We start from the raw sequence: 27,471 nt of genomic DNA, 5'->3' as shown, positions 1-27,471 counted from the left end.
ATTAGTGCTGTTCAGACTGTCATAAAAATCGGATCTGAGTCACATGTGAGCAAAAAATCGGATTTGTGTCACATTTGCCTGCAGTGTGAACGTAGCCTAAGTCTCTAAAAAGACGCGCTGTTCCATGCTGCATCACAAAGCTTCTGGAAGTGATGCTTTGGTAACGCAGGTGAAGCAGAGGCAACTTAAAGTAAGTCAGACCAGAGAGATTATAACAAATAGTGATCAGAGTACTTTTGATGTCGTATGAGACATCTTAGATTTTAAATCTTGGTTGACAAAAACTCTGCAGAACACATGGAAGACACCCATCTCCATGGAGCTTATAAACACAGTTTTGATTAAATGCATCAGTGCATGTAAACACCAGATTGTATCAGATCGTATCTCATCTAAACAGTTAAACCCAACGTTTTGAACTGGAAAGAGTTTAATCAGAAGAAAATTAAATGAATGTAACTGCAGCTAATGACAGGTGATAGTTAGTATCTAATTTAAAATGGTTAAAGTCAGAAAATTCATTACATTCTGGTGTATTTTCCTCCACTGGAGTGGTTTAAGCTATTCCAACAGTTCCTTTAAATTACATCCTCAGTGTCTCATGCATAATTTAATTAAACATTAGGTTTATGTTTATGTAATGGCTATCAGCTTTGTTGTGCAGCTCTTGAAAAATGGACTTGTGCTTCAATTTTGAGGGACTGAAATCAAAACCCAACACTTACCATTAAAATGTTAGATCACTGAAACATCTGCAGTTATCACAACTTTACTGAGCTGCTGGAAACATCTGGAGTCTACCGCCCCATTTCTTCTACAGAGTATGACACAGCTTGACTCAACTCCACTTATAACCTACAAGCAAAAGTTAGTGGATAATACCTGGTACTTTTTTTGGTACCATCTTGATCAAGGTTCCAAGCAAGCTGAGCTGATACTAGAGGGTGGAGTTAAACACTGAAGACCACTGTTCGTCAGAAAGAATTGCACCAGCTCGCCCATTTCTAAATAGCTAAGCTACCGACAATAGCAACTGCAACTTTTCTCATCACGTAACCCAGAAGTTAAAAAATAGCAGCCTGCAAAATGATGTGGTACAACCGTCAAGCACAGTCGTAAGGATCCAGCGAGTGTCACATTGAAGAGGATTTCATGGCAGTTTTATGTGACATTGCAATAGTGAGGAGTTGAGAACCTCACCTACACAGAAGAGGTGCTATCTGCAGTGGAAACAAAATCAGACCTGGTACCAAAAATTAGTTCAACTGAACCAGAAAGTAGGAAATGAGGGAAGTATCTCCAGAAAATGGTGTTTGATGGGATTTAAGTCACTCTTCGTCATGTTTTGAGGTGGATTTTTCCTTTAAGTTTACACACACACACACACACACACACACACACAAACAACAATACGATAATATAAAAAAATTAAATGATAGCTGTGGAAAAACAGCAATAACAAAAAGGTCATTTCAGTCAATGTTCTTCTCTTTGGTATGTGTTTAAAGGTGGGCTGAGGCTCCCACCTAAAGTGCTCTATATGGTACAGTTAGCTGGTCAGGCTTTTAAATAAACAAACGTCTTTTTGTTTTTTTTAATGTGGCGAGATTCAAACGAGGCTGAAACTGTCCGTCGATTCTCCAAGTGTCTTTTACCTCCAGTGACGCCGCTCTGGAGTCCATCACGCCATCGCTGAGTGTCTGATGGTGTTTTTAAAAAGTCCAGAAATTCAACACTGGAAGTGTATAAAGCTTCAGTATGAGCTTCATTCTCGGTTGCACACACACACACACACACACACACACACACACACACAGTCTCATCCCGTCAGTCTGCCGGCTGTTTGGGTCCTCTGTTGCTGCAGAGTCTCTCAAGCGGTCGCAGCTGCTCGTCCTCTCTCGGTCTGTACGGCACCACGTAGCTCTCCTCCTCCAGCAGGATGCGGTTCAGCGTGTGCTCATAGTTAATGTGGCGGCGCACCATCATTATGTACTGCTTCCCCTCCTCCAGCTGGGGGCAGTCGCACACATTGGGAGCCCACAGGAACTCCCGGTGCTCCAGACGGAAGGCGTTCCTGTAGGTGTGGATGATCTGGACGTCGTAACGCGTCTCTTCTCCTCGGTACAGCTTCCCAAGGACTCTGGCGCGGAAAACTAACAGGAAACAGTTCAGTAAGATGTGTTAATTTGCAGGTGTTAGCATCCTGTCACACTTTATTTAAAAACAGCCAAGCTACAAGCTAAAGCTAAAGCCGAAAAGTGAAGCCAAAACGGCTGGGTCGCCCCCTGGTGGCTGGCTGTCGTACAGGTCTTAAACCTTAACCCTCTGGAGTTTCCAAAAGCGCCAAAGCATGACTTCTTCATCACATCCAGACTAGAAAACAAAGCAGCATGGAGCCCTACTGTAAATTTACAGCTAAAGTTCTGGCTGTAAACTCCATGAGGCCAGTTTCATTTGATGATGATAAACCAAGTAAAACTGGAGACAAGGTCAAATATATGTATTAAAAAAATATAGAACTGGATGTAACCGTCTTATATGTTATATTTGCAACCTTTGTTCACATTTGCAACATTTACATTTTTTTATTGAGCATGATAGTGTTTAGAAAGTTAAAAAAAAGATTCAAAATCATATTTTATGTTGGACTAAAGGACTAAAAAAGACACAAAATGTCCAAAAAAGACACAAAATGAGAAGACAGAATGACCAAAAAAACCCCACAGAAGACACAAAATGACAAAAAAGACACAAAATGACTTACAAAGACACAAAAAGACACGAAAAGGATTCAAAGATGGACAAAATAGCCCAATGCTCCATAGAGTTAGACTAAAAAATAATATATTATACATTAAAAAAAAGTTTCTCAAAGATGGCTTCTTTCAATTTAGGTAGTTGTTTTTTTAAACTGATGTCTGACAAATGTTAATCTTTCTAAAATCTTTTTTGCTTTAAAATGGGGGTGTGATGGCATGAATAAATTGGGTGTTTGGGTGGTAATTCGATATAAGCCAATCTCTGATGCACAAACTCTGGCTCCAAATGATGTTGCAACCCCAAGATGGCAGCGCCTGTATCTGAAATATTTGGCTTCATTTTTAACAGTGAGAAGAATTTGAGACCCACCAAAGTCCTTCTTGCAGTACTGTCTCTGGCGTTCCCTGCGACCTTTGACTCGATGACATTTCCCACAATGCTCTGCACGATAAATCAAGAAGAAACAAGCTCACAGATAGTCATGGTACAAAAAAATAAGTTTGACATGTTAAGAAACATGCATGTTTGCTTGTGTTCTATTAAAAGTTTGATATAAATGACTGTATTTCCAGAAATATCAAAGCGTCTCTTCAACGTTTGTTGGCTAAGAATTGACTAGGCTTTGCTGTTTTGGGGGGATAAAGTGGGTCGAGTTGTGAAAACTGACACTTACTTCCAGGTGAGGGCTGAGGCAGCAGGTTTCTGTGGTTCTCCTCTCGCTCCTGGCGTGGCGGGTGAGGGCGCTGGCGTGGGTTGTGATGAGGAGATTGGCGTGGCGGCTTCACAGGTCTGAAAACTAGTCGACACAAATAACACACACGGTGATTTAAACAATATTATAAACAGCTGGCTAAGTTTTGAGTAAGAAAGCTGTAATGAAATTAATGTCTTTGATTTCTGTTTAATTATTTTAAAGCATCTTGTGTTGGATTTGAACATTTCTGACTTTGTCTGGGAACCACTAGGTATTTAGAAAGACACTGTGACATGGTCTTGAGACAAATTAATTTATTCTGTTGTAACAAGGAGCAATGCAACATGGGCACTGACACACATCATGTTCACGTTTTTAAAGCTGTCTCAACACCATCCACAATTTGATTGTTTTCTTTCATCTTTGTGCATCTGTTCCATTTCCATTGCAGGAAAATGGAGTACAAAATTGAGCAAATTGAGTGTAAATAGTGATGATTTCATTGATGAAAGTGGGGAACTTTTCCTCATGAAACACTCAACAGAAATAATGACGTATTATCATATACAATTCTGGATTTTAAAAAAACTAACTTCTAACTTCTTAGTTAAAATCTAAAAAACATTTTTTTTCAATTGTTTTCTGGCTTAATGTATCAGTCAGTTTTGTCCTGTTTCTTGTTGCTCATTTTGGTTCTGCAAATCACCAGTTAATGCAGACAGCTGGACTCAATTACCGACCGTGCATTGACTTCAGAACTAATGAGTAACTCTGTGGACCTTCTGTCAAAATAAATGTTAAAAAACGGAGAAAAAGCAGCTCAATATGTTGCACAATAGAACATAGAAAATAGGAAATACTTTTTAAATATACTGGTCCGATAGTAATGAAAAAGCAGACTTGTGGTGTGTAAACTGTTCCAGTGAAAATGTCCTCACAATTCAAATGTTTTGTAAAATAGAAAAACCTGCATGGACACCACACACAGTTCTCATCTTTTAGATTGTTTTAAACTTATTTTATCCAGCCCAACATTAAAAATCATGTCCAGTGACGGGAAATTTCACCTTGTTACACAACAAATAATCAATGCACCATTTCTGGCAAAAAGCAGTCAGATTGTGTTGGGTGGAAACTGTTTCCAGAGAGGATCCTCAGGTTCATTAGCATGTTGGATGGATTCTAACAGAAGACAGAAGCCTGCAGGCTGTGTGCAGATTTCCATGTGAATGTGAACATTTATAGTAGGGATTGAGCACATGCTTATTGCAGGCTTATCATGAGATAAACCAGCTGCATTCCTCTGCTCCAGCAGGTCAGCCTGCAGATACACTCTTCTAAATCAAATGTGACCTGGAGAAGGAATATTTATAACCTTCCATGCACCACACAGGTGTTTCTACTTATTGTGCCCAATCGGATCTCCTCTCTGGACTCTGGGGGCGTGTGCAAACTGATTGATTGACACTTCCCTTCTCTGCCTGTTAGTTTGATGCACCTGTGAGTCTTCTGAATCATTCTGATCAGTGCATGACAGAAAACACCTGTGAGGGTGTGCAGAATATTAGAAATACAATGCTGATGGTAAAATCCTGACTCAATTCCTTTAAATATCACAAAACTGCTGCTGTGGATTCGGGGCCAATGTCTGCTCATGTACAGGCAATAAAATAACCTCATTAAAAACTAATCTTGGCTTAATATTCTCTCTCCTACAGGAGTCTTTCAGCCTGAAATTAAGGTTCAGACATCCTCTATCAAACTGATGTCCGCTGAAACGTCTTTAAAGGTTGTAAGAAAGTTATTTGAGAATATTTTTTCAAAAATACTCATGATAAAAGTGCAGCTTCTCCACAATCCTGCTGCATTAACTACATGCTTTTCACTTTGTCCAAGAGTCAAATATCTCCCTCATTACCTCCTAATATTTGCCACAGTTACAAAGTTCAGTGAGGAACATCTTAAGCATAATAATGTATTAAAAAATGGAATTTCGGACCAAAAATCAATCGTTTAGGTACAAAACATTTGGAAGGAACACATCAACATCAGTACAACATCGATAAAGTTTGATTGGGCAAGAAATCATCTAGATATTTTATTTGGAGGTAAAACTGAAAGTGAAAACTATGAAATACTGTAATAATTATCCACTACTTGCACAGTAAAAGTGCAGAAGTGAGTGCAATTAAAAACTGAAAAAGTAATGTATGTTTACAATGGTTATGGTTAAATGGTTATTAATATGGTTCTTTTAAAAAAGCAAATTAAGCTAAAGTAAGTTTGGCCTGCCTGATCACCTGTTAGACTTGTTTTGTGGTGAAGTTGGTGTCCTCGTATCTCAGCAGTAGACTAAAAATGATGCACAGCGCCATGAAAACAATATCCAGTTTGTATGATTCTACTTTAGCAGAACTGTATCTGTTTTTGGTAAAACAGATGCCTCAGGGGGGTTTAAGGGAACATTGAGAATCTGCAACAGGGGCAAGAGCAGAAATTCATTACAAAGTACCAGTAATGTACCAGGAATGTTGTTTGTGTGTATTTAATTATTGAACACAGAGTCTTCCCGGAACATGTGTGTGTTGTGGCAAAAAGTTGAGCCAGGTTTAACGTTTTTTTGCCGGTTGACCCTGGGTTTTTCTCTTTTTTTGCAGAAGCCTGGGGGACCCAATGCACTGGCTTAGTGGAAATAAATAAGGCACCTTTACATTTTTTTGGGGCACTAGTATCTCTTTAAACACAAGCTTAAGGTTCTTCCCAACCCCAGTGGACTTGGACATGAAGATAGGTGAAATCTGGAGAAGTATTCCTCTATGGATACACTTTACGGTGGTTAAATGAAGCAGGAGACAGGACTTACACCAGTGTGGCCGGGTGGTGACAGGAGGAGGCCGGGTGGTTGTGGTTGTGGTTGTGGTGGTGGGTTGGTCCCAGGGGAGGTAGTTGGCCGTGTGGTGGGCTTCACGCAGTGGACTCCTCCCATGGTGGAGGGCGTACTGGCCTGGGGGCAGCCAGTACTCATACTCGATGTCCGGGTTTCTGTCTGTCGCCAGCACCTGCACACACAACAGCATGGTAACCTCTTTATTGTTTAGGCTGAAGTCTTTCCAAAGCTGCTGCCTGATATCATGTTGTTGTTATAGATGGTAGAGCTGACAAAACATGAATGTGGAGAGCAAAAAGGAAGTTACAGTTGTGCTGCTGAGTTTTACATTCCTGTTGACATAAAGGACTTTTGTAAAGGATTTTTTCCTTTTTTTCCCTGTAGTCATACGTATTGCTTGTGCCTATATTTTTCCTGTAATATGTCTCAGAAAAACTGGAAAAGTTTGGATGTTCCCAGAATCCTGTTTTTACTGGAGCTAAACCCTGGTAAGGATGAACCCATCAAGTTTAATTGGTTCTTCATGTTTCCTTTTGTTGGTCCTTTAATATTGCATTTGAATCTCAATTATTTCGTCAGTGCTCCAGACCTTTTTGTGAGGACATAATTTGTGCTTGAACTCTAGTAATCCTAAAGGTTAGGGTAAGAGTTACAAGGGAAACTAAAGTAGATCAAGGATGAATGAAACAACATGCCAACTAAATGGAGTATATATTTTCCTTGTGCCTTACAAAGCAAGGTTGTCTTAACCCTTTCGGATTAGGGTTAATCTTCTAGATTTATGGTAACAAGAGTACAAGATCTCCAACCGAAACAACAGAACAGGCTGCTTGTCAATGCCCCCTGCACATATCAGCATTTTGTGGCTCACAGTACCATGGAGTGTTCTAAAAATAACACACGTCATTTTACATACACGTACAGTTTGCGGTTGTAAAAAATGTGAAGTTTTTGTGAATTTATGTTACAAAACCACTGACCTAGGTTTAGGGCAAAAAACTTCCAGGTTAGGTGTTATAAAAGACAGTTTAAACAGTAAATAAAAGAAGGTTAATGCTGAAAGTAAGCAACGTAAGTTACGTAAAAAAAATTATATTCACAAAACGTGAGCCACGGAAGTTACATAAAAAATGTAAGTTACGTAAAAAATGGTTTACTTTTGGTTTCACACGTGACATGAATCCTGTTCTCCTGGTGAAAGTCAACCATTTGGTCGACTTGCCCACCTCTCCTCCCTTCCTGAGTTTTGCATCCGCTATTTAAACTCCACATTATCATCAATCATTACTACTACATCAGCAAGATGGCGACAGAGAATAGCCAAAAACATAAATATGAGTTGTATTTTGCTGTCCGTACAAACGTTCTATATTACCATTTTTGAGAGGAGACCAGTCTAGCGAAATTATAGCCAACTGTAAGGACACTCAGAAAATGAAGACGTCACTAAGGCCATGCCCTGTTCTATAATGTCAATAAGCGTGTTTCCCTCTCGTGAGCTGCTATTGGTGTGGCTTGGGAGAGAGGAATGCCCAAGATACGCCCAACTTCACCGGTTAGCGACTCAGGTAGCGGCTCAGAAAGTACCTACCTGACGCAGGTACTTTCTGAGCCGCTACTGAACCGCTACTGAGAGGTGATTTCATACATCAGTGATTCATTTGCAGACTGGTTCAAACTGGACGCTGAGGGGGTTAACATCTCCTACTCTGACTGCAGCTGGGAGAGACTGCTGCAGGAGGACTGGGCCGCTTGTGAGTGCTTTGGGACGGCACTACTAGTTAAGAAAAGTAGGAACAAGTCTCCAATAACACCAGAAAAAGTCGCTAGATTTGTCGCTTGTCACTTTTTTGAAAAAAAGTCTCAAGAGGGGTCTGAATAATCACTAAATATAGAGACAAAGTTGCTAAGGTGGCAACACTGCTTGCCATGTCAGTCTGTTATCACATTTGGACTCCGTTGGTTAGCCGCTACAAAAGTACCTGTATGGGAACAGAGACCGAGGGGAAGTAACTAGTGGGCCAAAACACTTAGGCGCTTTCCAAAAAGTACTCAGAAAGTACTCAGTCGAAACACGTCTAATGAAAGTGTAAAACAATTTGTGTTTGCACACCATGACGAGGATGTGTTCCAATATGTAATGGTTTCTTACTTGGCCCATGCTACACCCTTCCGCAGTTTCACAGTAAACTGGACCATAATTTTTGCTGCTCTACCTACAAACACACAAACCAAACTGAAAGCATAAATTGTTGGTGGAGGTAATAAATCCAAGCTCCGCTCGCCCAGGAAGAAGTGATGAGTGCTGCTGCATTCACACTCGCTATGCAGAAGTTGCCAAGAGGAAATAAATAGCACCCAGTGTTCAGAGGATGCTTAAAACCACCGAACTCAGGACAGACTCTAACAGAACTCTTACAGCATCTCAGGAGGAAGGGGGAATAGTTAACAGCTGTTTGGTAGCTGAGCTGGTCTGTTGGGAAATACCTGCACACGATCTGCATGGAAACAATTCATTATTTATTCACTGCAGATGTTGTTCTTACCTTGTGAAATACTTAATGATGAGCAGAACAGGTTCAATTTAACAGTATATTATACAATGTAAGAAAGCAGAGAGGGGTCTTTTACTGGTTTTGGTGCCCGCCTGGCTCATTAGTTTTATACTTTCATATGTGGATTGCAGTGAAACAAGGAATCCCAGAATAGCCTCAATAAAGTAAACCTGGTTTTACTGAAACTTCAGGATGTTTTACAACAAAGAAATTTATTGCATGTCCGGATAGGGATCCCTATTTCCTTGTAAAATAGTTTTTTTTGTGGGAGTTTTACGGCTCTACGATTGTAAAGACCCTTTAAAGACAAAGACAAATTTTTGATTTGTGATATTGGTTGTTATAGATAAAACTGACTTGACTTGAAGGTAAAAATCAACAAAACATAAAGAGATTCCCGGATCCTGAGACCAGATGTTGACGGGACTGTTCTGCTCCAGTATCTTGGAGCTCTCACCATTAGATGGAGGTCTTCCTGGGTCGGTCCGGGAACCTCGAAGCTTTCCCAGGTGTCCGCAGAGCGCCGGTACAGCAGCTTCGTCCCAGCTACGTTGTACTCGCCTGGAATGCTGATCTTCCAGTTACCGTTGATCACAAACTGGGAGCGACCGTTCTGGAGGGCTGGATGAGGGACGAAGGAAGGAGAAGATTGGTGTTAGAGCTGCACAATATTGAGAAAAATTACATTGCAATAATGTCTAATAATAATAATTTTTTTCTGCAATATATATTGCAAAATGAAAAAATAGCCAGCAGGAATTTCACAGGACTTGCTTCCACAGAAGAAAATTTAGTTTGTCTTCAAGTTAAATGCATGAATTTGGTGCACTCTGTCAGCAAATTAAGATGATACATCTAGGAAGAACTTTCTGGAAATTAATCATAAACTCATTTCTAGTATAGATATAAATGGTGAAGACATGGCAAAAAAAAGTCCCATCCTTAAACAGGGTTCCAACTCTTGCCAAGAAATACTTTTCCATGACATTTTCTGGGAATTTTTCTTGACAATACAGGACAGGACATACTTGACGTCAAAAACATTGCTGCAATTCTGTTATGCACCTTGGTTTACATAGGGAAGTGTGGGGTTAAAATACAATTGAACATTTTCTAGGACAGCATTATTTCCGAGATAGCTGGTCATTTGAATCAATTTCCAGATTTCAATGCATGAAAAAGAACCTGTCCTGTCCTGTTGAATCTGCTGTCATGTTTCTATTTATCTACTTTATATATTTTTATAATTAATAATAATATAATATATTATAATATAATTGTAATTTACTGAATAATTGTCTTTTTCTATACTCATTTTCTATGGACTATTCCATCAACCTGCCCAGGGACTACAGGTGGAAAATAGCAATCTGCTAGAACCTGGCACAATGCATATTCTCTTGTTGTACTACATTAATGTCTTATTGTGCACTGTCCCTGTTTTGAAATAAATAAAATTACAAAATAAAATTAAGTCTACTGCCCAGAGAAGAGGTGAGTAAAGCTCAAGGCCGTGTGAGGGCCAGTCAGCAGCAGGGAAAGGTCCCACAAGAGGATCCTCCAACACTGAAAGGCTGGTAGGAAGTTAATAGGAAACACTGGATTAGATTGGAAAATTAGATCCTGTAGAGTTTTCCTTTTTGGATCAAGTGACAAAAAAGAAGTTGCATGATATTTTTGAGTTAATTTCCACCTGACATCACACATCCTGCGATCAGTATCACACATTAGCTGAAACGATATCTCCTGCAGCCCTGTTTGTTGTTATTCAGCGTTGATAAGTTGGTCATTTTTTTCTAAATGCCAGCAATTATCTCTCTATATAAGTGGGTCACGTTGATGCGCTCAGAAACAGAAACATGCCGACTGGCTATATATGGCAGCTGCCTCTGCTCGCCGGTGGGACTGGAAGGATTTTCCATGACATGAAATGGAAACAAGCACCTTCACCTGCCGTGCCCCAGCGGTCAGATAAAGCCTTTACAAGCGCCCCTCTCAAGACCACAGTGTGTGCCGATTCGAGGCCGGTTTTTATTTTGGTCCCATAAACAAGCATGAGAATAGATGCCCTTGGTTATTATGTTGCCTGGAAAACACACGGCGGGTCCAGAGACCAGATGGGAGCGCCGGGCCCCTCCTGTCTCTGGGGAGAGGAAGTGATAGCAACTCTAGGAATTAATTTAACTGCCTGATTTACACTGCAGCCATGGAGCCACTGACGCAAAGTGTCTGCAGAGAGCTGAAACTGATATACACGGCAGGCCAGGTGTTCTGTGTGTGTCCCTGTGTGTGTGTGTGTGTGTGTGTGTGTGTGTGTGTGTGTGTGTGAATCTTACCTAGATAGTTCCTGCTGTTATCAGTGACTCTGATGTGAGTGGCTCCAGCTGGTATCATGGCCACTTCATTGTATCCAAAAGGTCCGCCTGGCAAACAGAGACACTCAGTCAGAGGTTTGGTTTTAATACGAGTTTTCCCCTTTTTTTTAACTACTTTACATGATTAAAGAGAAAAGTTGTTGGTTTTTTTTACAACCTGGGGATACACAAAAACAGATTTACAACAAACTGAAGCCAAGAAGAGAAAAGCCTCAGAGGGCTTTTAAAGTCGACCTATTTAAATCTAAATGAAGGATAACATTAAAAGTTAGTGTCAGATAATTCATTAAGACCGTCTGTTGCATTGTAGAGATAACTCTGGGTTTTATTTACACTGAGATGCTGGCATGTGACTTAAAATCACTCAGGGGTCAAACAAAATAAAAGTTATATTAACAGTGCAAAATAAAAGCATTTCTTTGTTGTTAAAGGGACACTCCACTGATTCTACATGTCAAAGTAAACTACACAGCCTGTTACAGGTTGATTATGTCTTCTGTTAAAGGCATCCTGTGGAGAATTAAACTGCTGCTCTGTAACTACTATACAGTCAGTTTAAGCCAATCGCTAACATTTGAAAAATACAATGAATAGCTATATGAAACAATTTCTAAATGACCCCAAGCATCACTTTCTGCATCACATGTTCTGAAAATTAGTTTCAAATCAGTGTATATCAGAAAACATAGACACTGATACAATAGATACCGATATGTCTGTGATACACCAAAATCTGGTGATAAAATCAGCCAACCACTGAAGTCGTCAGGCTCTAAGTTTGTGACACTTTGGCAAACAAATAGTGATAAAACAAAAAGCTCAGAGAAAACAGACGGAATAACTGACTGAATTAAATCACAATAAGTCAAAACAAACTGTGATAAGTATCTTCATGTGTGCTTAATATTAAAAAAAAAATGTTTTTTTCGGTTCCATGTGAAGTGGCAACAAGTTGCACTAACACAGCTCTCTAAACCAAAACCTGCATCCATATTGCAGATTCTTTTATGAACGTAACATTTTAAAAGAGAGGTTTTGTGGGCTTGTATTTACGTGATTACATCAGACTGTGAAGCTGTTTCCAGCTGAGTCCTCGTGTTCAATACGTCTATAATGACTGTAATGTTATGCTGACTTGATTGCACAACGTAAACATCAGTAATCAGGGCATAAAATTAACAATTCCCACAACATGAACTCTACCGTCTTTGACTTATTTTTAACATGTGTTTTAACACTTCATAAGCTGGCAGGTAGTTCGCTGGTTAGTAAACATTGTTTAAATAAGCAACCTATGATTATTTCTAACTATTCACATGACTTTATGCCGAGCAGCACATTGTTTCTGCTTGTATCTGTATTCTCAGAGGGAAGGCACATAAAACACAGAGATCCCATGGACGACAACACTGATATTCTGTTCTTCACACATTTATTCACAGAACTTAAAGACTAAACTTTCTAGCCCTACACATCACTTTTTTTCTTAGTTTCTAAGCACACATCTGCAGAGTTTACAGATGCAGGACATGCATTTATGAATAACATTATAATTACTTAGTTAATTAGTCAACAAGTATCTTCATGTTATTTAACACTATGTGAACTCAATATTTACAAAACATGAGTTGGTTCAGAGCCATGTGAAGTGGCAAAAAGTTCATCCGTATTAACCATTCTTTTGCAGTAATAAATCACAGCAGCACCACTTCAAAATGTAAGTTTTGTGGGCTTGTATTTACATGATTACATCAGACTGTGAAGCTGTTTCCAGCTGAATCCTCATGTTCAATACGTCTATAATGACTACAATGTTATGCTAACTTGATTGCACAACGTAAACATCAGTAATTATAATTCAAAAGATGCAATGAGCAGGACCAAAACACATATTTAAAAGGTTATAGTTTACATGTGAAGTTTTCTGGCATGAAAATACAGAACTTTTTGTTTTAAATGGCTCATTGTGACCTCTGAAGAAACCTTTTACTGAAAGAGCACATATTTTAGATGTATATGTTTTTTAATCTACAATGTCATTTAAGCAGTGGCGGGCGGTGCATTTCACACTTAGGCCTTCAGTGATGTCCAACTTAGTCAATAAATACCTTTCATTATGCCAGCATTTATAACACCAGGACTGGACAGTAGTTAGAAACACACTTAAGCACTACTAGGCATTGCATCACCTCAGTTGTGTACAAAATGGGCTATTATCCGGCGCATTTTAAAAATCAACAATACCGCTGGTATGCTACTGTCAAAACTTAAAAATAAAAGGGTCTTTAAAATTATCTTTCCAAAAAGTTTTATTAAATGAGTCCACAAATATCAGATAATATAAATAATAATATAAATAATAATAATAATAATAAATATCAGATAAAATAATATCAGAAAGACATTAACAAGACGGTCATACTTTGGCGACAGCGACACAATAAACAAGTCTCTTTGTGAAAAAACTTTTTCATGTCAAAACGTGACGTATCACGACTTTCTGTGACTTGTTGCTTTGAGTACAACCACACAGCTGCGCCAATGCGCGAGATTATTTACATACCGTTAACAGTCCCGGGTGTGACTCTGTTGATCTGCATAGCACTGCCGTAGCTCAAACTAGTAAGTATCCATATCCAATCACAGGACGCGTAAATGTCACATTCAACTTGAGGCCAGCTAGAGGGCCTTACTGACACAACTCGTGATCTGATTGGCTATCGCAACTATCTGTATTTGCCCGTTCACAGTGCACAGACGCCCGCATTGTTGATTCTGAAGGCCCGGGCAGATTTCATACAGCCTGGCAACATGAGATAGCTGAATTCTGATTGGATAAAAACTCTAACGTAAAAACAACAGCACTGGAAGGAGCATAATATGACATGAGGAGAATATGAATACTTTTAGATATTTAGGGAAAGTAAATGAAAAGTTGAATTAACCTTTATCATAATCATGATCATGATTTCTGGTTATGTTAGGCCAGCAGAGAAGGCCTTGCTGGCCCTGACGGCCCACCACTGCATTTAAGAGACTCTTTGAGTGAACTTTAAGATTTACTTTTAATGTTTTTAAAGACGTTCACAGTCGGTGTGAACAGACAGGTCTGCTCAGAACCTGCAGCACATGCTGGATATTTATTTAATAATATATAATTTAAGAAAAGTTGGATGTCATTTATCGACACTTTTATCTGAAGTGATGCACATTTGAGAGATAATACAACACAAGCAAAGATCAAGTCCGAGAACAACACATGAGTCAGTGTCATGGGTTCAGTTTGAGTGTCAGACAGTGCATAAGGGCAATGCAAATACTACTTTTTACTAGATTATGTGTGAAGGTGTTCAGTAAAGAGCTGGTCTTCAGTCTTTTCATGAAAATTGAGAGGGACTCAGCAGATAAGATGGAGTTTGAGGGAACTACAGAGGAGAAGAGTCTACTTTGAGGCGTCAAGCCCTGCAGCTGCCCTTCACTGTCAGAGTCGGGGTAGTTAGGAGCTGTGCCAGTTGCTGTTTTGTAGGCGAGAGACAGGGTTTTGAATTTGATGCGGGCTGCAATTGGAAGCCACTGCAGAGAGAGGAGTAGTGGAGTGCTGTCTTGGGCTGGTTAAAGACCTAACACTCCACCACGTTCGGGATCATCTGTAGAGGCTTGGCGGTGCAGCAGGACAGACCTGCCAGTAGAGAGTTGCAGTAGTCTAAGGCAGTGTTGTCGTCAAGACCACCGAAACCGAGACCAAGTCAATACCAAGACCACGTTGAATCAAGACCAAGACAAGACCAAGACCGAGGCAGGGTGAGACTGAGACAAGACCAAGACCAGCCAAGCTGTCTCTGTTAGCGTTGCTTTGCAGAATTTACAAGTTACTGTGTTTTCTTTCTTTTTTTTTTAGCTGTGCACAAAAAATCTTTGTGGTTCAGGTAACCAAATTTTATTACAGACAAGTTGGCTGACATCTTCTCACGGCCTCTTCTCCTGTCAATCACATGCTCTTTTTTTTTTTTTTTAAAGATATTTTTTTTGGCCATTTTTCAAGGCTTTATTGATAGTGAGACAGATAGAAAGGGGGTGACAGAGGGGAGGACATGCGGCAAAGGGAGCTCAGGCTGGATTCGAACCCGGCTCCGCCGCAGCGAGGACTGTAGCGTCTGCACATGGGGCACCTGTGTAACCCACTACGCTACAGACCACCCCAATCACATGCTCTTTTGAGCGGGCAGTGTGAAAGGAGGCGGGAGGAGTGACAGCCGTTTAAGTTGTCATGTTATTGGTTGTACTCGAAGCATTGTGATTTACGCAAAATCACAGTAATGGTATTAACAAGTAAATCCAAAAATGCACAGTTGTGGTCTTGAAATAAAATCCAGAGCCTGCTTTGTCCTAGACTGAGACAAGTAAAAATGCAGTTGATTCCGAGACGAGACCAAGACCTTCAAAAAGTGGTCTCAAGACAAAGACGGGTCTCTAGTACTGCAACACTGGTCTGAGGGGCCTGTACCAGCAGTTGTGTTGTATGCTCAGCCAGGTAGAGTCTGATCTTCCTCATGTTGACCTTTAAAGAGTTGTGGATACATTCCAACAAGTGCTGCACGCCTCTTAACATTGTTACTGCAGCATTATTACAGCTCAGTGGAGAAGTGCTTTAAACAGATTGCTGCAGGCCTCCACTTTGTACTGTGCACTTTATATTCAGAGTTAATCTTTGAATAGCACACTACAATCAGTGTGTGCCTTTTCTAAGTAATCACTAACTGATATGTAATCAGTAACTGACAAATAATCTGGATTAGTAATCAGGTAATTATGTTCTTTTGGCAAGTAAAATTGTCTGTCATTATAAAACAATCACAATCTATGATGTGAGCAATGATTAACTCTGATTAATGTTTTACAGGATCAGTGTACGAGCACAAAGAGAGACGATTTATGAATCAGTCCAAACCACAACCATTCACCCCACAGAGGTGTATTTCACTGCTGAGCCAAAACAAAAGCAGGCAGGGACAGCTCTATGGTTCCCCTGCTGCTGTGGAGAGAAAAGTATCCGCAGGATGAACTCCATTCATTAAACCTCTGAAGAGCGTAACTCTGGTTGCCCCTGCTTACCCATGTCACAGAGGAAGCATGCACACGGTTCATCTGCAGGGCTGCGGCTACATGAAGACGTATCACTGTGACGGAGGACGTATCAGAGTTACAGGCGGGCAGCGAGAGCCCGAGGCCGCCGCTGTTTGACCTTGTGTGGAGCGATTTTGTGCATCACTTCTTCCTCTGTTGGGAAAAGCTGCAGAAAACCTCCCAAGGCTGCAAAGTCGCCCAAACAAAGCGTCCATTATCAGCCTGTTTTCTTCTCGCTCAATCTGAGACATCATGGCTGCTCGGCCTACACACAGAGCTGAGAGGGAGCCTCTGTTACAGAGCCCAGGCCCGGGCCAAGTCGCACGCCCGACGTGTTGGGTACTTTCTCTTTATGTGTGTGTGTGTGTGTGTGTGTGTGTGACGTGTTAAATCCCACACTTTGATTCAATTCTCTGTAGAGGGCAACACAGGATCGAAAGGACATTTTTGTCCCTAATTCAATTTTCTTTCTTCTTCGTCGCTGCCAACATTCCTCTATCTGTTCACAACCTGAGGGATTATTGACTGTGTTGACTGAAGACAAGTCTTGATGTTTCTGCAGGCTGTAGGCTCTCTCCTCACCTGTCGTAACTTCACTTTCAGGCCAATACAGGTCATAACCCTGCTGGTTTGTGGGATTTTACACCAATCTGAAGTTAACAAATCACACAACATCACTTTTCAACACTTCTCACTTGCTGCTGAAGGGATTTTAACACTCTGTAATCTAGCAAACAGCTTGCTTGTGTAAATAAGCAACCTATGATTATTCCTAATTCACACGACTTCATGCCAAGAAGCACTTTGTTCCAGTTTGTATCTGTAATCTTGGAAGAAAGGGACATAACACACATGGATTCCACTCCAACAACACTGATATTCTCCTCTTCAGATATTATTCACAGCACTTAAAAACTAAATTCTGGTCCAACACTTTATCGCCTTCTGTCTCAGTTTTTCAGCTCACATCTGCAGACTTTACAGGTGCTGTAGATCCGCTGCAGCCACCAAGAACAAAAAGTCCTCCATACCAATTTCAATAACTTTGAAGCTAAAGTGATGAACACAATTCACACTGGAACCATGTTGGTTATTGTTGTCTGTACTGTTCAGGTTGTGCTATTTATTGTATGCACTGTGATTTACTATGATGTGTTTTATGCAACTTGTAGATAAAAGACAAAAGAAAATGTCCAAATACAGTACTGTGCAAGAGTTTTACGCAGGTGTGGAGAAAACAGAGCATCCACACACCGTCCAGAGGGAAAGTTTGCAGGTCTGCCTCTAAGAACAACACTTTTTCTCCCAAACTTAAGTGTTTAACAACTTGTTGAGAGGTCTGGAAGGTGCATGCTGCCTCAGGACATCTAAACGGTATCAAGCCGATTTTTGAAGTAAGAAACTGGAAGCCAACGTAGTGATCCACAAACACATTGCACCATTGCAGCATCATCACATCCTCACACAGTGCAGAGGGATTTTCATGTACAGTCATGGAAAAAATTATTCAACCACCTTTGTTTTCTTCATCTTCTTGTTCATTTTAATACCTGGTACGACTAAAGGTACATTTGTTTGGATAACAACAAAAATAGCTGATAAAAGTTTAATTTAAGAGCTGATATCTAGACATTTGCCATGGTTTTCTTGATAATAACCAAAATCATTATTTTAAAAACGTGGAAAATGTCTAGATATCAGATCTAAATGTACTTTTAGTTGTACCAGGCATTAAAATGAACAAGAAAATAAAGAAAACAATGGTGGTGTGATAATTTATTCCATGACTGTATATGTGCCATTTATTTGGATGTTTGCCTTTACTGCCTGAACACTAAACAATTCATAGATGTTTACTTTGCTGCATTCTTTAGTTTGGTTTGTTTTGGTTTACACTCAACATTTCTCAGCAAACTGAAAATCACATGAACTCCTGTTTGTCAGATTGTTTACTGGTGACGATTTTATTCAATTTGGTTAAACTTGTTTGTTCATTTGCAGGTACATAGTGTTCATATTCCACTTTTTATTGGGAGAAAAGTGAATAAAACAAGCAAACCTCCCCTCCAACATGTTTGTTGTCACAGTCAGCCCCTGTGTTGGCCTCTGAACTGCAGGTATCAGTGAAGGTAGAAATGTTTCGGTGGCATGGAGCCAGAGTCAAGAACTCTCTGTTCTTCCTGAAATCTTAACAACAGCAATTTCGCAGGACATGTTGTTAAACTGAATTTCTTTCTGGACGGCTGCCAACAGGTTCTGTTTGGCAAAACTGTTGCCATGGTTAATTTTCACTTCAACAGAGAACAATAACCTCTTGACTAAACCTGAATGACTAATAACATTTAGGAGGGAAAAACACAAAGAGGGCCTGGAAATATCCACACGTCGTGTTGGTCTGAAATTGATTCCTCATGGAGATAATACAATGATTGTGTGTGTGTGTGCGTGTGTGTGTGTGTGTGTGTGTGTGTGTGTGTGTATCCTACCTGCCTCCAGACCGTTGCTCTGGTACACGTTCTTGTGGTGCAGGCAGGTGGTGTTTTGCCCTCCACACACCATGCAGGCATCCTCCTGCTGCTTTGAACCCAAGATGAAGTCACAGCCGGGCTTCTGTACGACACACAAACACACACACACACTTACACAGATGTTTAGAAAACAGTTTGATCTGGTTCAGTGTCTGCAGAAACTTGTTTCTCTGACAGCGTTTTGACTTTGCACTCAAACTTGACACATTCTCTGACGTGAGCCCTGGAAACCTCTGACCTTTCTTTCTGTTTTGTCTCTGCTATACAGTCAGCTTAACCTTCTGAACTCCTGCAGTCTGACAAGTATGTTTTCTTTACAATTTTTGCCAAAAATACACTGTTTATCATAGCAAGAAACAGTGAAAACAGGCATTATCGTCAGAATTTGAACTTTCTGATAGTGCTTGAAAGGATCAGAGGTTACGGAAGTTTCTATTGGAGAAAGAAACCAAAACAAAGCTAAAAATGTTGATATTTGTGTCAGAATCTCTTTATTTTACATGTTTCATTTAAAATAAAGTGTTTACACTAACCAGATCCTGTTAAAAACATTAAACTCTGCTCCTCAGAGACACTGTGAAGACATGATATGAGACGAACGATCACATGACAAATATTCACTGAAAATCTGTTTACACAGAGCAGAGAGGAGAGGACAGGAGAGGCTGTTTACACAGAGCCAAGAGGAGCGGACAGGAGAGCCTGGAAACATGAAAATACTTCGATATGTAAAGCATGTGGAAAGCCACTTTCCCTCCAATATTCATGATGCTTGTGGACACTAACATTTATTCCAATTTTAAAAAATGTATCAGAGAAATTCAACTTGTGTTCTTCCTGTTTGTTATGATTTCTTTCATTCTAACTGTGTTATCCTGCACAAAAGACATGTTTGAGTTCTTCTAGCCATGATTGTGCTGATTCCATAGAATTGCAGGATGTGTATATTTGATTTAGTGATACAAGGCCACAGTAAGTAAAATGTAAAAAGAGCAAAAATGGCCTGAAAAAGCTTGTTGGGGTTTGGAGGGTCAAAGCTTCTGGCATGATTCACCTCAACTCTCCTTCTCTCTCTCTCTCCTCTTATTCTGTCATTCTCTTCTCACAAACATTGACTTTGGGATAAATAGCAGCTCAGGGCCCTCAAGAGGAGGACGAGTTGTCTCTGTAAACGTTAAAATGCCAGAGCAAAGAGCACGGAGGACGAGCCGGATGGTTTACGGTGGACAGATTACAGTGAGTGCTTTCTTTCTCCTGCGGCCGTCACCTTGTGCTCTGCAGAGCAAACCAATCAACGGGGAGGTTCCCAGGCAAGAGAGCAACAATCTGAGGGACCTATAATCGGCCCCCTAAGCCCCTTACCAACACAAAAACACTCCAAGCATCTTTGTGCACAACAGGAAATTAATCCTCGGTGACAAAGTGCATGAGGGCCCCACCAAGGGAGCAACTGCAGTCCTGCAGAAACACTGCAGCACGCATGGTAATGTAAGTTTGAGAGTGCAGAAATAAACTTAGTGATGATTGATTCAGGCTGCAACATTCAGGGTTAACTGATCAGTTTTAGTTCATTGTACTGACCGCTCTTGCGACCTATAAAGCACTTGTGTCCTAATGGACTCGAACTTAACCCACGGCACTTACTCTTGCTATGTTTCTTGACTTCATCCTTGCTTGTGTTGTATTAACTGTCATTTGTACATCTCTTTGGATAAAAGCATCTGCTAAATGACATTGTAGAATTGTAGGATTGTAGTTGTTTTGAGCAGCTGTCACTTTTTATATTATTGTAAACAGAGCAAAAACAAAACCATATTTCCTTTTTGGACTGTTGGCTGGGCAAAGCAAACTATTGGAAGGCGTTTCCAGACTTATTCTGGGCATCTTTCACTGTTTTCTGACACTTAAATAGATGATCAAAAGATAATTATTAACTAAATAAACCCCCAGATCATAATTCAGCGACTGCAAATAAAAACACAGACTAACACCACATCTACAAATGCAATACACACACGCACACGCGCACACACACACACACACACACACACACACACACACACACATGCACATACACATGTGCTGCATCCAAAGCAGCCATGTGCTCTGCAGTCTGATCTCAGCGTGTGACCTGCAGCTCTCCACACCAGCTGCATCTGCTTCCTGTTTCAGGCCCTGTGCGGCGCTGACCCCGGCCAGACGAGTCAGCGGCCTATAAATCCACTTATTTACACCACGTGCTGGTATGCACACACACATACACACACACTCACACACACACACACACACACACACACACACACACACACGTATGTATAGACATATGTAAACATAGACATGCAATAATCCTTTGTCTGTGGTGTAAAAATAACTTTGCTTATGAGTTTAACCTCATGGAGCAGATGTGTCTCTTGAGTATTACGTGTATCTCATTACTCTGCATGTGCTGCAGGACCAGAGGGACACAGCTTCATTTCCAACCGTCCCCATCTGTGTGAGGGTGAGAGGGTGAGAGGGTGAGGAATGTGGGAGCAGGACTCAGGACCAAGCAGAGCCATAATGCTAACTGAAGGCTGCAGTCCACACTGATGAGTGCACTGTGGTCCTAACGCACAGCATGGAGTTCTGTTCTGCAGAGAGCTGCAGTCAGAGTGGTCAATATCACTTATACAGCAACAGGGCAGGAATCAAGAGAGGAGAGGAAGAAACATCAGCTAAATCAAGCCTCAATTTGCGATAAACATCAGGAGAACTGAAGTCAGAGGAGTGTCATGCACTCATAGACGATGTAACGGCACCTGCACACTTTACCACTTTCAGAGTCGTCAGATTGCTGAACTGATCACCTTACACAACGTTTGACACAACGTTTGACCAGGAGGAATTCTAGTCATGTCTGTCAACATAACATATGTAAGAAGTATTACAGGTAAAGATGCAAAATCAAGCATGAGACATGAGTTCTTTCCTCTAAAGTTGGATGTCTGCAAGAAGCGAGCAATCAAAGTTCTGCACTGTTTGGCAGCGAAAAACCACAAAGAAAAAGACAAGAAACTGGTTGGGGAAATGTGAGTATCAAGGATTGTCTGTTCTGCTTGCTGATGTTCTGTTGCAGGTGTTCTGACTCCCCCCCCTGATATTTCTCCCACTCCATATCTTGACCTCTCATTGGCTTTTGGTCGTTGCTGCTGTAATTGACGTTCAAAACGATCTTACAGGATCTGGTCTTGCAGGCAGGTTCAGATATTTAAACTATTAGATATCTCTGTGATCCATTGATGAGTCTCTATATTTGAAAATGTACACATAGCAATCAATGCTTACTGGAGCAAGCGGTGGTATATCTGTGGTCTGGGGTTTTGCTGGCGATCTCCAGTAACTGTCAGCAAGTGAAAAATCGGGCCTAAAATTGCATAGGGTGAACTGGGCATTGGACTTTCAAGGCTTGGACAGACATGAAACTGAACCATCTGTACAACAGATGAACAACTGTGCTGCTCACAGTGAGCAGAAGCTGAAGTTTACACTTTGTAGAAACATGGTAAAACATTCAACAGGTAAACCCTCTGAACCCAGCCATCACATTTAAAAGGCTTGATTTCCTTTTTAAAATAGCTCCAAAATTACACAATTTATGATAGCCAGAAACTGAAAAAACATAAATTATCTTTGAATTTTTACAATTCTGACAGACCTGAAGGAATCATGTGTGACAAACGCTTCCGTTAGAAAAAAATACACAAATCTAAGATTAAAAAGAGATATTTCAATTACTTAATAACTTATTTCATTCTGCATTTCTTATCTAAAATTTAATTCTTAATATAACATGCCACCACTGTCATCCATGAATGACTCAGCTGAGATCAACACTGCAGTGAGAAACAAAACAGTGTCACAGTGAGTAAAATATGGCCAAAATGAAAAAAAAAAAAACTTCTGAAACTGCTTGGTGTTCAGAGAGTTAAATCCCTTCACTTTACTTCAAGATTGTGGGTCACTTTTGGAACATTTCAGCAACTATGGTGCATTCATTTTGGCCACCATACCAAACTAGAAGAAACATGAATAAAACTAAGAAATATAAACTAACACATATGGAAAGAACGCATGCATGCATGCATGCATGCACGCACACACACACACACACACACACACACACACACACACACACACACACACAGTGTTGTCTCCACTCACCAGGCAGCGCCCGTTGACACACACCGCTCCAGGCTCCTTGTTGCAAGCGGTGCCATCGAGCACTCGGCCAAAGTTGTAGTAGAAGTTGTGACCGAGGGCCAGACAGCTCAGCTCACAGGGGTTAGAGCCTGGCAGGGAAGATCAGTCAGCCGTTTATTGTGGGAAAACAGGCGAGGCAAAAAGTACAGAAAGGGAGAGAGGAGGAGGTGAAGAGAAGGAGCTGAGAAAAGTCATATTAAACACCCAGCAGGCCTCACAGGGGACAGGAGAACCTGGCAGCATGGAAAGTTTATCACATGACTGCCAACAACACAGAAACTAAAGTTACACATGACGAACAAGCAAACCGAAACACATACTGAAATTTTACTTCACTCCGTCTGCAGAGCCTCAAGGAAAAGTGGCCATATGCTCACCTTCAAGGCCATTAATACCTCTCTGACCTCCTCCACACTGCCACACCCACCCACCCACTCAGATCATCTTCCTCCACCCACCTCTCTGCCCCCCTTGCCCGCCTGGTTACCATGGGGAGCAGAGCTGTTCAGACTGGCTCACTCCATCTGATCCTCTGCACCAACCCCCCTTTATTGTAATCTATTTGTAATTGTTTTCTATGAAATTTGAATGTATATTGTACTTGGTTTAATGTATTTCTATTCTTATTTTCATTTACAAATTGTATGATGTTTTCTTTTATCTATGCTGTAAGGCGACCTTGAGTGCCTTGAAAGGCAGCCTATCAAATAAAATGCATTATTATTATTATTATTATTATTATTATTATTATTATTATTATTATTATTATATGTTGATCCCGTATGGACACACAAGTGCTGTGTGCCTGCAAACTGTACACATGTGAGCAACATAACAGCATAGAAAAAATACAACGTAGTGTGGAAATACCCATGTGTTGTCTGATGATACATCTCACTGTCCACATCAGTTTTGGAGTATATTTATAACGTCAGGCTGCAGTGAGATTTGATTTTACTTTTTAAACTTGAGAAGAGAGACTTACTGAGCACTGTCTCTTTACTTGCATGTGATGAAGGCCAAAGCACCAAAACATTGTTTCTCTCTATAAGTTTATAAGCAATTATTTGTGCAGGAATTTTCTCTTCTCTTGCTTGGGGACATTTCCTCCGACACACCTGTCGTCAAGAAACTGAAGATGCGCCTTTACAGTCAAGTTTTCAGCTTTTCCGGTCGGGTCGTTGAGAGTTGATTACATTTGTACAGTATATTCCACAGTCATACTGCCGCGTTGTTGTTGCTGGCCACTTGAGGATGTTGACGCCGAAACAGTTTGTCAAATCTGCGCTACTTATACCTGCTTCATTTTTTCTATATTTTTCAGCCCTTCCTCTACTTTTTGACACTTTCTTGTCCATCCTTCTTCTTGGACGTTTCACTACTGTGAGTAGAGCCTTCTAACTTCCGGTTTAGCCCTCTGTTAACTTAATAGAGATGCTATATTTCAAATGATGTAGCCCTTCTAAATGTTAGTGAATAGAATAGATTAACTTTTGACAGTGAAACAAGTCATTTTGCAGCAATTGTGACGCTCAAAACAATTTTTTGGGCATTTAACAGACTTTTACACAGCTAAATCTGTCTAAATATATCTACTGCCACTAAAATGTATAATAAGAATTTATTAATAAGAACTATAAGCACTTTGTATTCCAGAAAAGTCATGTTTGTATCTCAGTAGCTGAAAGGTGAATTGTCTTCACTGACCTCCATGAAAAGTCGTCCATCTGAAGGAAGTTCCAGCCACTAACGGTCGGTCATTGAAGGCAGCACACTGCATCTCTCTGAAGTCCTCCGAGCTGGGGGGACACTCCTGCGCACGCGCACGCACACATACACACACACACACACACACACACACACACACACACACACACACACTGTGAGAACACTGTATTTACTCCCTGAAAGTTTACCTCCAAGTCGACCATAACAGCTTCATGCCTGAACTCAACTCCTGCTCTAATCTTTAATCCTGTTCTTATTCTGATCTTAACCCTTAAATAAATGAATGACCTTGTGGTGAGTGCCCAGATGTTGCAGTGTGAATAGTTTGGGAATGAAAACTTGCAGCAGAGAGAGAAATCTGGGATTTGTGTCCATTCATTGGAAGCTATGAGCTAATCGCAGCGTTCAAACTGCCACATACACACACACTCAAGCGTGCTTAAACACGCTGCAACTCATCTGTGTGTTTTTCCTTTAATCAATATGGACTATAGTGACTGGCTGTACAAACACACCCACACACACACACACACACACACACACACACACACACACAGCGGAACTATTCTGACACACAGTCTCTGACCTGCAGCTCCACTGTGTTACTTTAAATCTCAGAGTTCAGTGCAGACGAGTTAATAAGTTGGTGAAATTCCAGCTCACACCCTGAAACACCTGCCCCGGACACACCTACACGACCAACTTCCAGAGCAAACATCAGCCATTGTTCTAAAGCATTTGCATCGAAAGTCTTTTTTTCATTCAGTGTGAAAACCTTCATGCAGAAATGACCTTGGTGTTGCAGATCTTGTATTGTCTGGGGTCTCCTGTGCACGGTCCACCCACTGGGTTCCTGCAGAAAAACAGAGATTTATGAGACTATGAACGACAAACACAGCAGGAAAGAGTTTTCATTATCTGATGGTAACTATGTAGCAGGCTGCTGTAATATCTGGTTTAACGAAAAACACAACATACATTTGAGCTATGTAGGTGCCATTATTTGTTTTATTGAAATGGGACTTTAATAATTAGTTAGATTACTCAACAGCAAGTGAACATTTGATTTAAAAAATAGTGTTTACAGTGCAACCATGCTGTAGTTAGTTTATTTACTTACTTACTATTCAAAAGTAAGTGCAAAATAAATACATTTAAATATAGTTGAACATCACAGTAGGCCCAATTCACAACCTCTGGGTGCATAGTGGCATAACATATTCATCAAAAACATAAAGTCATGGAAAAAATGATTAGACCACCCTTGTTTTCTCTAATAACTTGTTCATTTTAATGCCTGGTACAACTTAAGGCACCAGCTCTTGAATTAAACTCTAATGAGATATTTTTGTTGTTATCATTATATTTGTCCGTACAAATGTATCTTTAGTTGTACCAGGCATTAAAATGAACAAGATATTAGAGAAAACAATGGTTTAATCATTTTTTCCATGACTGTAGATACTTTTTTAGAAAGTGTTTTTGTGATGTAAAGCACTAAACCTTACATGGATATTAAAATAAAGGGTATTTTATTAGAATATTCCTGTACTTGGATACATTTTAAAGTCTATTAGCAAAGCATTTGAATACATTTAAGCATTTAAATTAAATAAGATACTCCCGATGTTTACCTGGTGATGCAGGTGCGCGTCCTCACTGAGGCTCCGCCCCCACAGCTGCGTGAGCAGACAGACCAGCCGCTCCACTCCGCCCACTCGTTCCTGAAGTGCAGCTGCCGCCGGGCGCGGGCCAGACGCCCCGATGAAGACTCACTGGACGGATGCCACGCAGAAACCCACGACTGAGACACAAAGGACAGAGAGAGACATTAATACTTACATCTTATATAAATACTTACAGGTGCATCTCAAAACATTAGAATATCATAGAAAAGTTTATGTCAGTAATTCAATTCAAAATGTGGAAATAACACATTATATAGATCCATTACAACCAGAATGAAACATTTCATGCCTTCATTTATTTAATTTCTTCAAATTATAATGATTATGGCTAACATTTAATGAAGACCTAAAATTCAGTGTCTCAAAAAAATGTGAATATTACAGAAGACCGATTTTAAAAAGTATGTTTAATATATAAATGTTGGCCTCTGAAAAGTATGTCCATCTATATGTCTCAATACTTGGTTGGGGCTGTTTGACTTGAACTACTGGAAATGGACTTTTCCATCATATTCTAATGTATTGAGATGCACCTGTATTACTTTACTTTAGTTTAGTAGATCCATTTGAAGCTTCTTTATAGTTGTACTCCACTACATTTCTATGACACATTTAGTTACTTTTAAAATATAAAACATTACACAGAAAAAACTACTGTATAATGATTTATTGTTAAGAGTTGAACTACCAAAACAGTAATGTTTGCAAAGCATGGTAGTTAAAATAAGCTCCACTTCAGCCAGCAACAACATTACTATGAATGTTACAGTAATAACGACTGGATAATATAAGTTACAGTAACATTACAGTGACTGGGGCGTTCTGCTTCCTAATGAGTACTTTTACTTTTGACACTTTATGAACTTTTTGTTGCTAATAATTACTGACTTTTT

The 27,471-nt window shown here is 40.2% G+C and overlaps 1 protein-coding gene across 1 annotated transcript in view; it reads right to left on the bottom strand.

The window, feature by feature from the left end:
- Positions 1–1,827: 1,827 nt before the first annotated feature.
- Positions 1,828–27,471, bottom strand: part of adamtsl5 (ADAMTS like 5) — a 49,222-nt gene continuing 23,578 nt past the window's right edge. The window contains exons 3-13 of the mRNA XM_059323997.1: positions 26,525–26,694; positions 25,683–25,743; positions 24,870–24,975; positions 23,124–23,251; positions 18,882–19,005; positions 11,233–11,319; positions 9,354–9,517; positions 6,318–6,513; positions 3,434–3,556; positions 3,130–3,201; positions 1,828–2,153 (exon numbers count right to left, since the gene is read on the bottom strand). Of these exons, the coding sequence (XP_059179980.1) occupies positions 1,828–2,153; positions 3,130–3,201; positions 3,434–3,556; positions 6,318–6,513; positions 9,354–9,517; positions 11,233–11,319; positions 18,882–19,005; positions 23,124–23,251; positions 24,870–24,975; positions 25,683–25,743; positions 26,525–26,694 (1,557 nt within the window). The remainder of the gene's footprint in view (positions 2,154–3,129; positions 3,202–3,433; positions 3,557–6,317; positions 6,514–9,353; positions 9,518–11,232; positions 11,320–18,881; positions 19,006–23,123; positions 23,252–24,869; positions 24,976–25,682; positions 25,744–26,524; positions 26,695–27,471) is intronic.

Source organism: Centropristis striata, chromosome 2 (assembly GCF_030273125.1).
Source record: "Centropristis striata isolate RG_2023a ecotype Rhode Island chromosome 2, C.striata_1.0, whole genome shotgun sequence".
NCBI classification, from domain to species: Eukaryota; Metazoa; Chordata; class Actinopteri; order Perciformes; family Serranidae; genus Centropristis; species Centropristis striata.
This window is presented reverse-complemented; position numbering and strand designations above follow the sequence as displayed.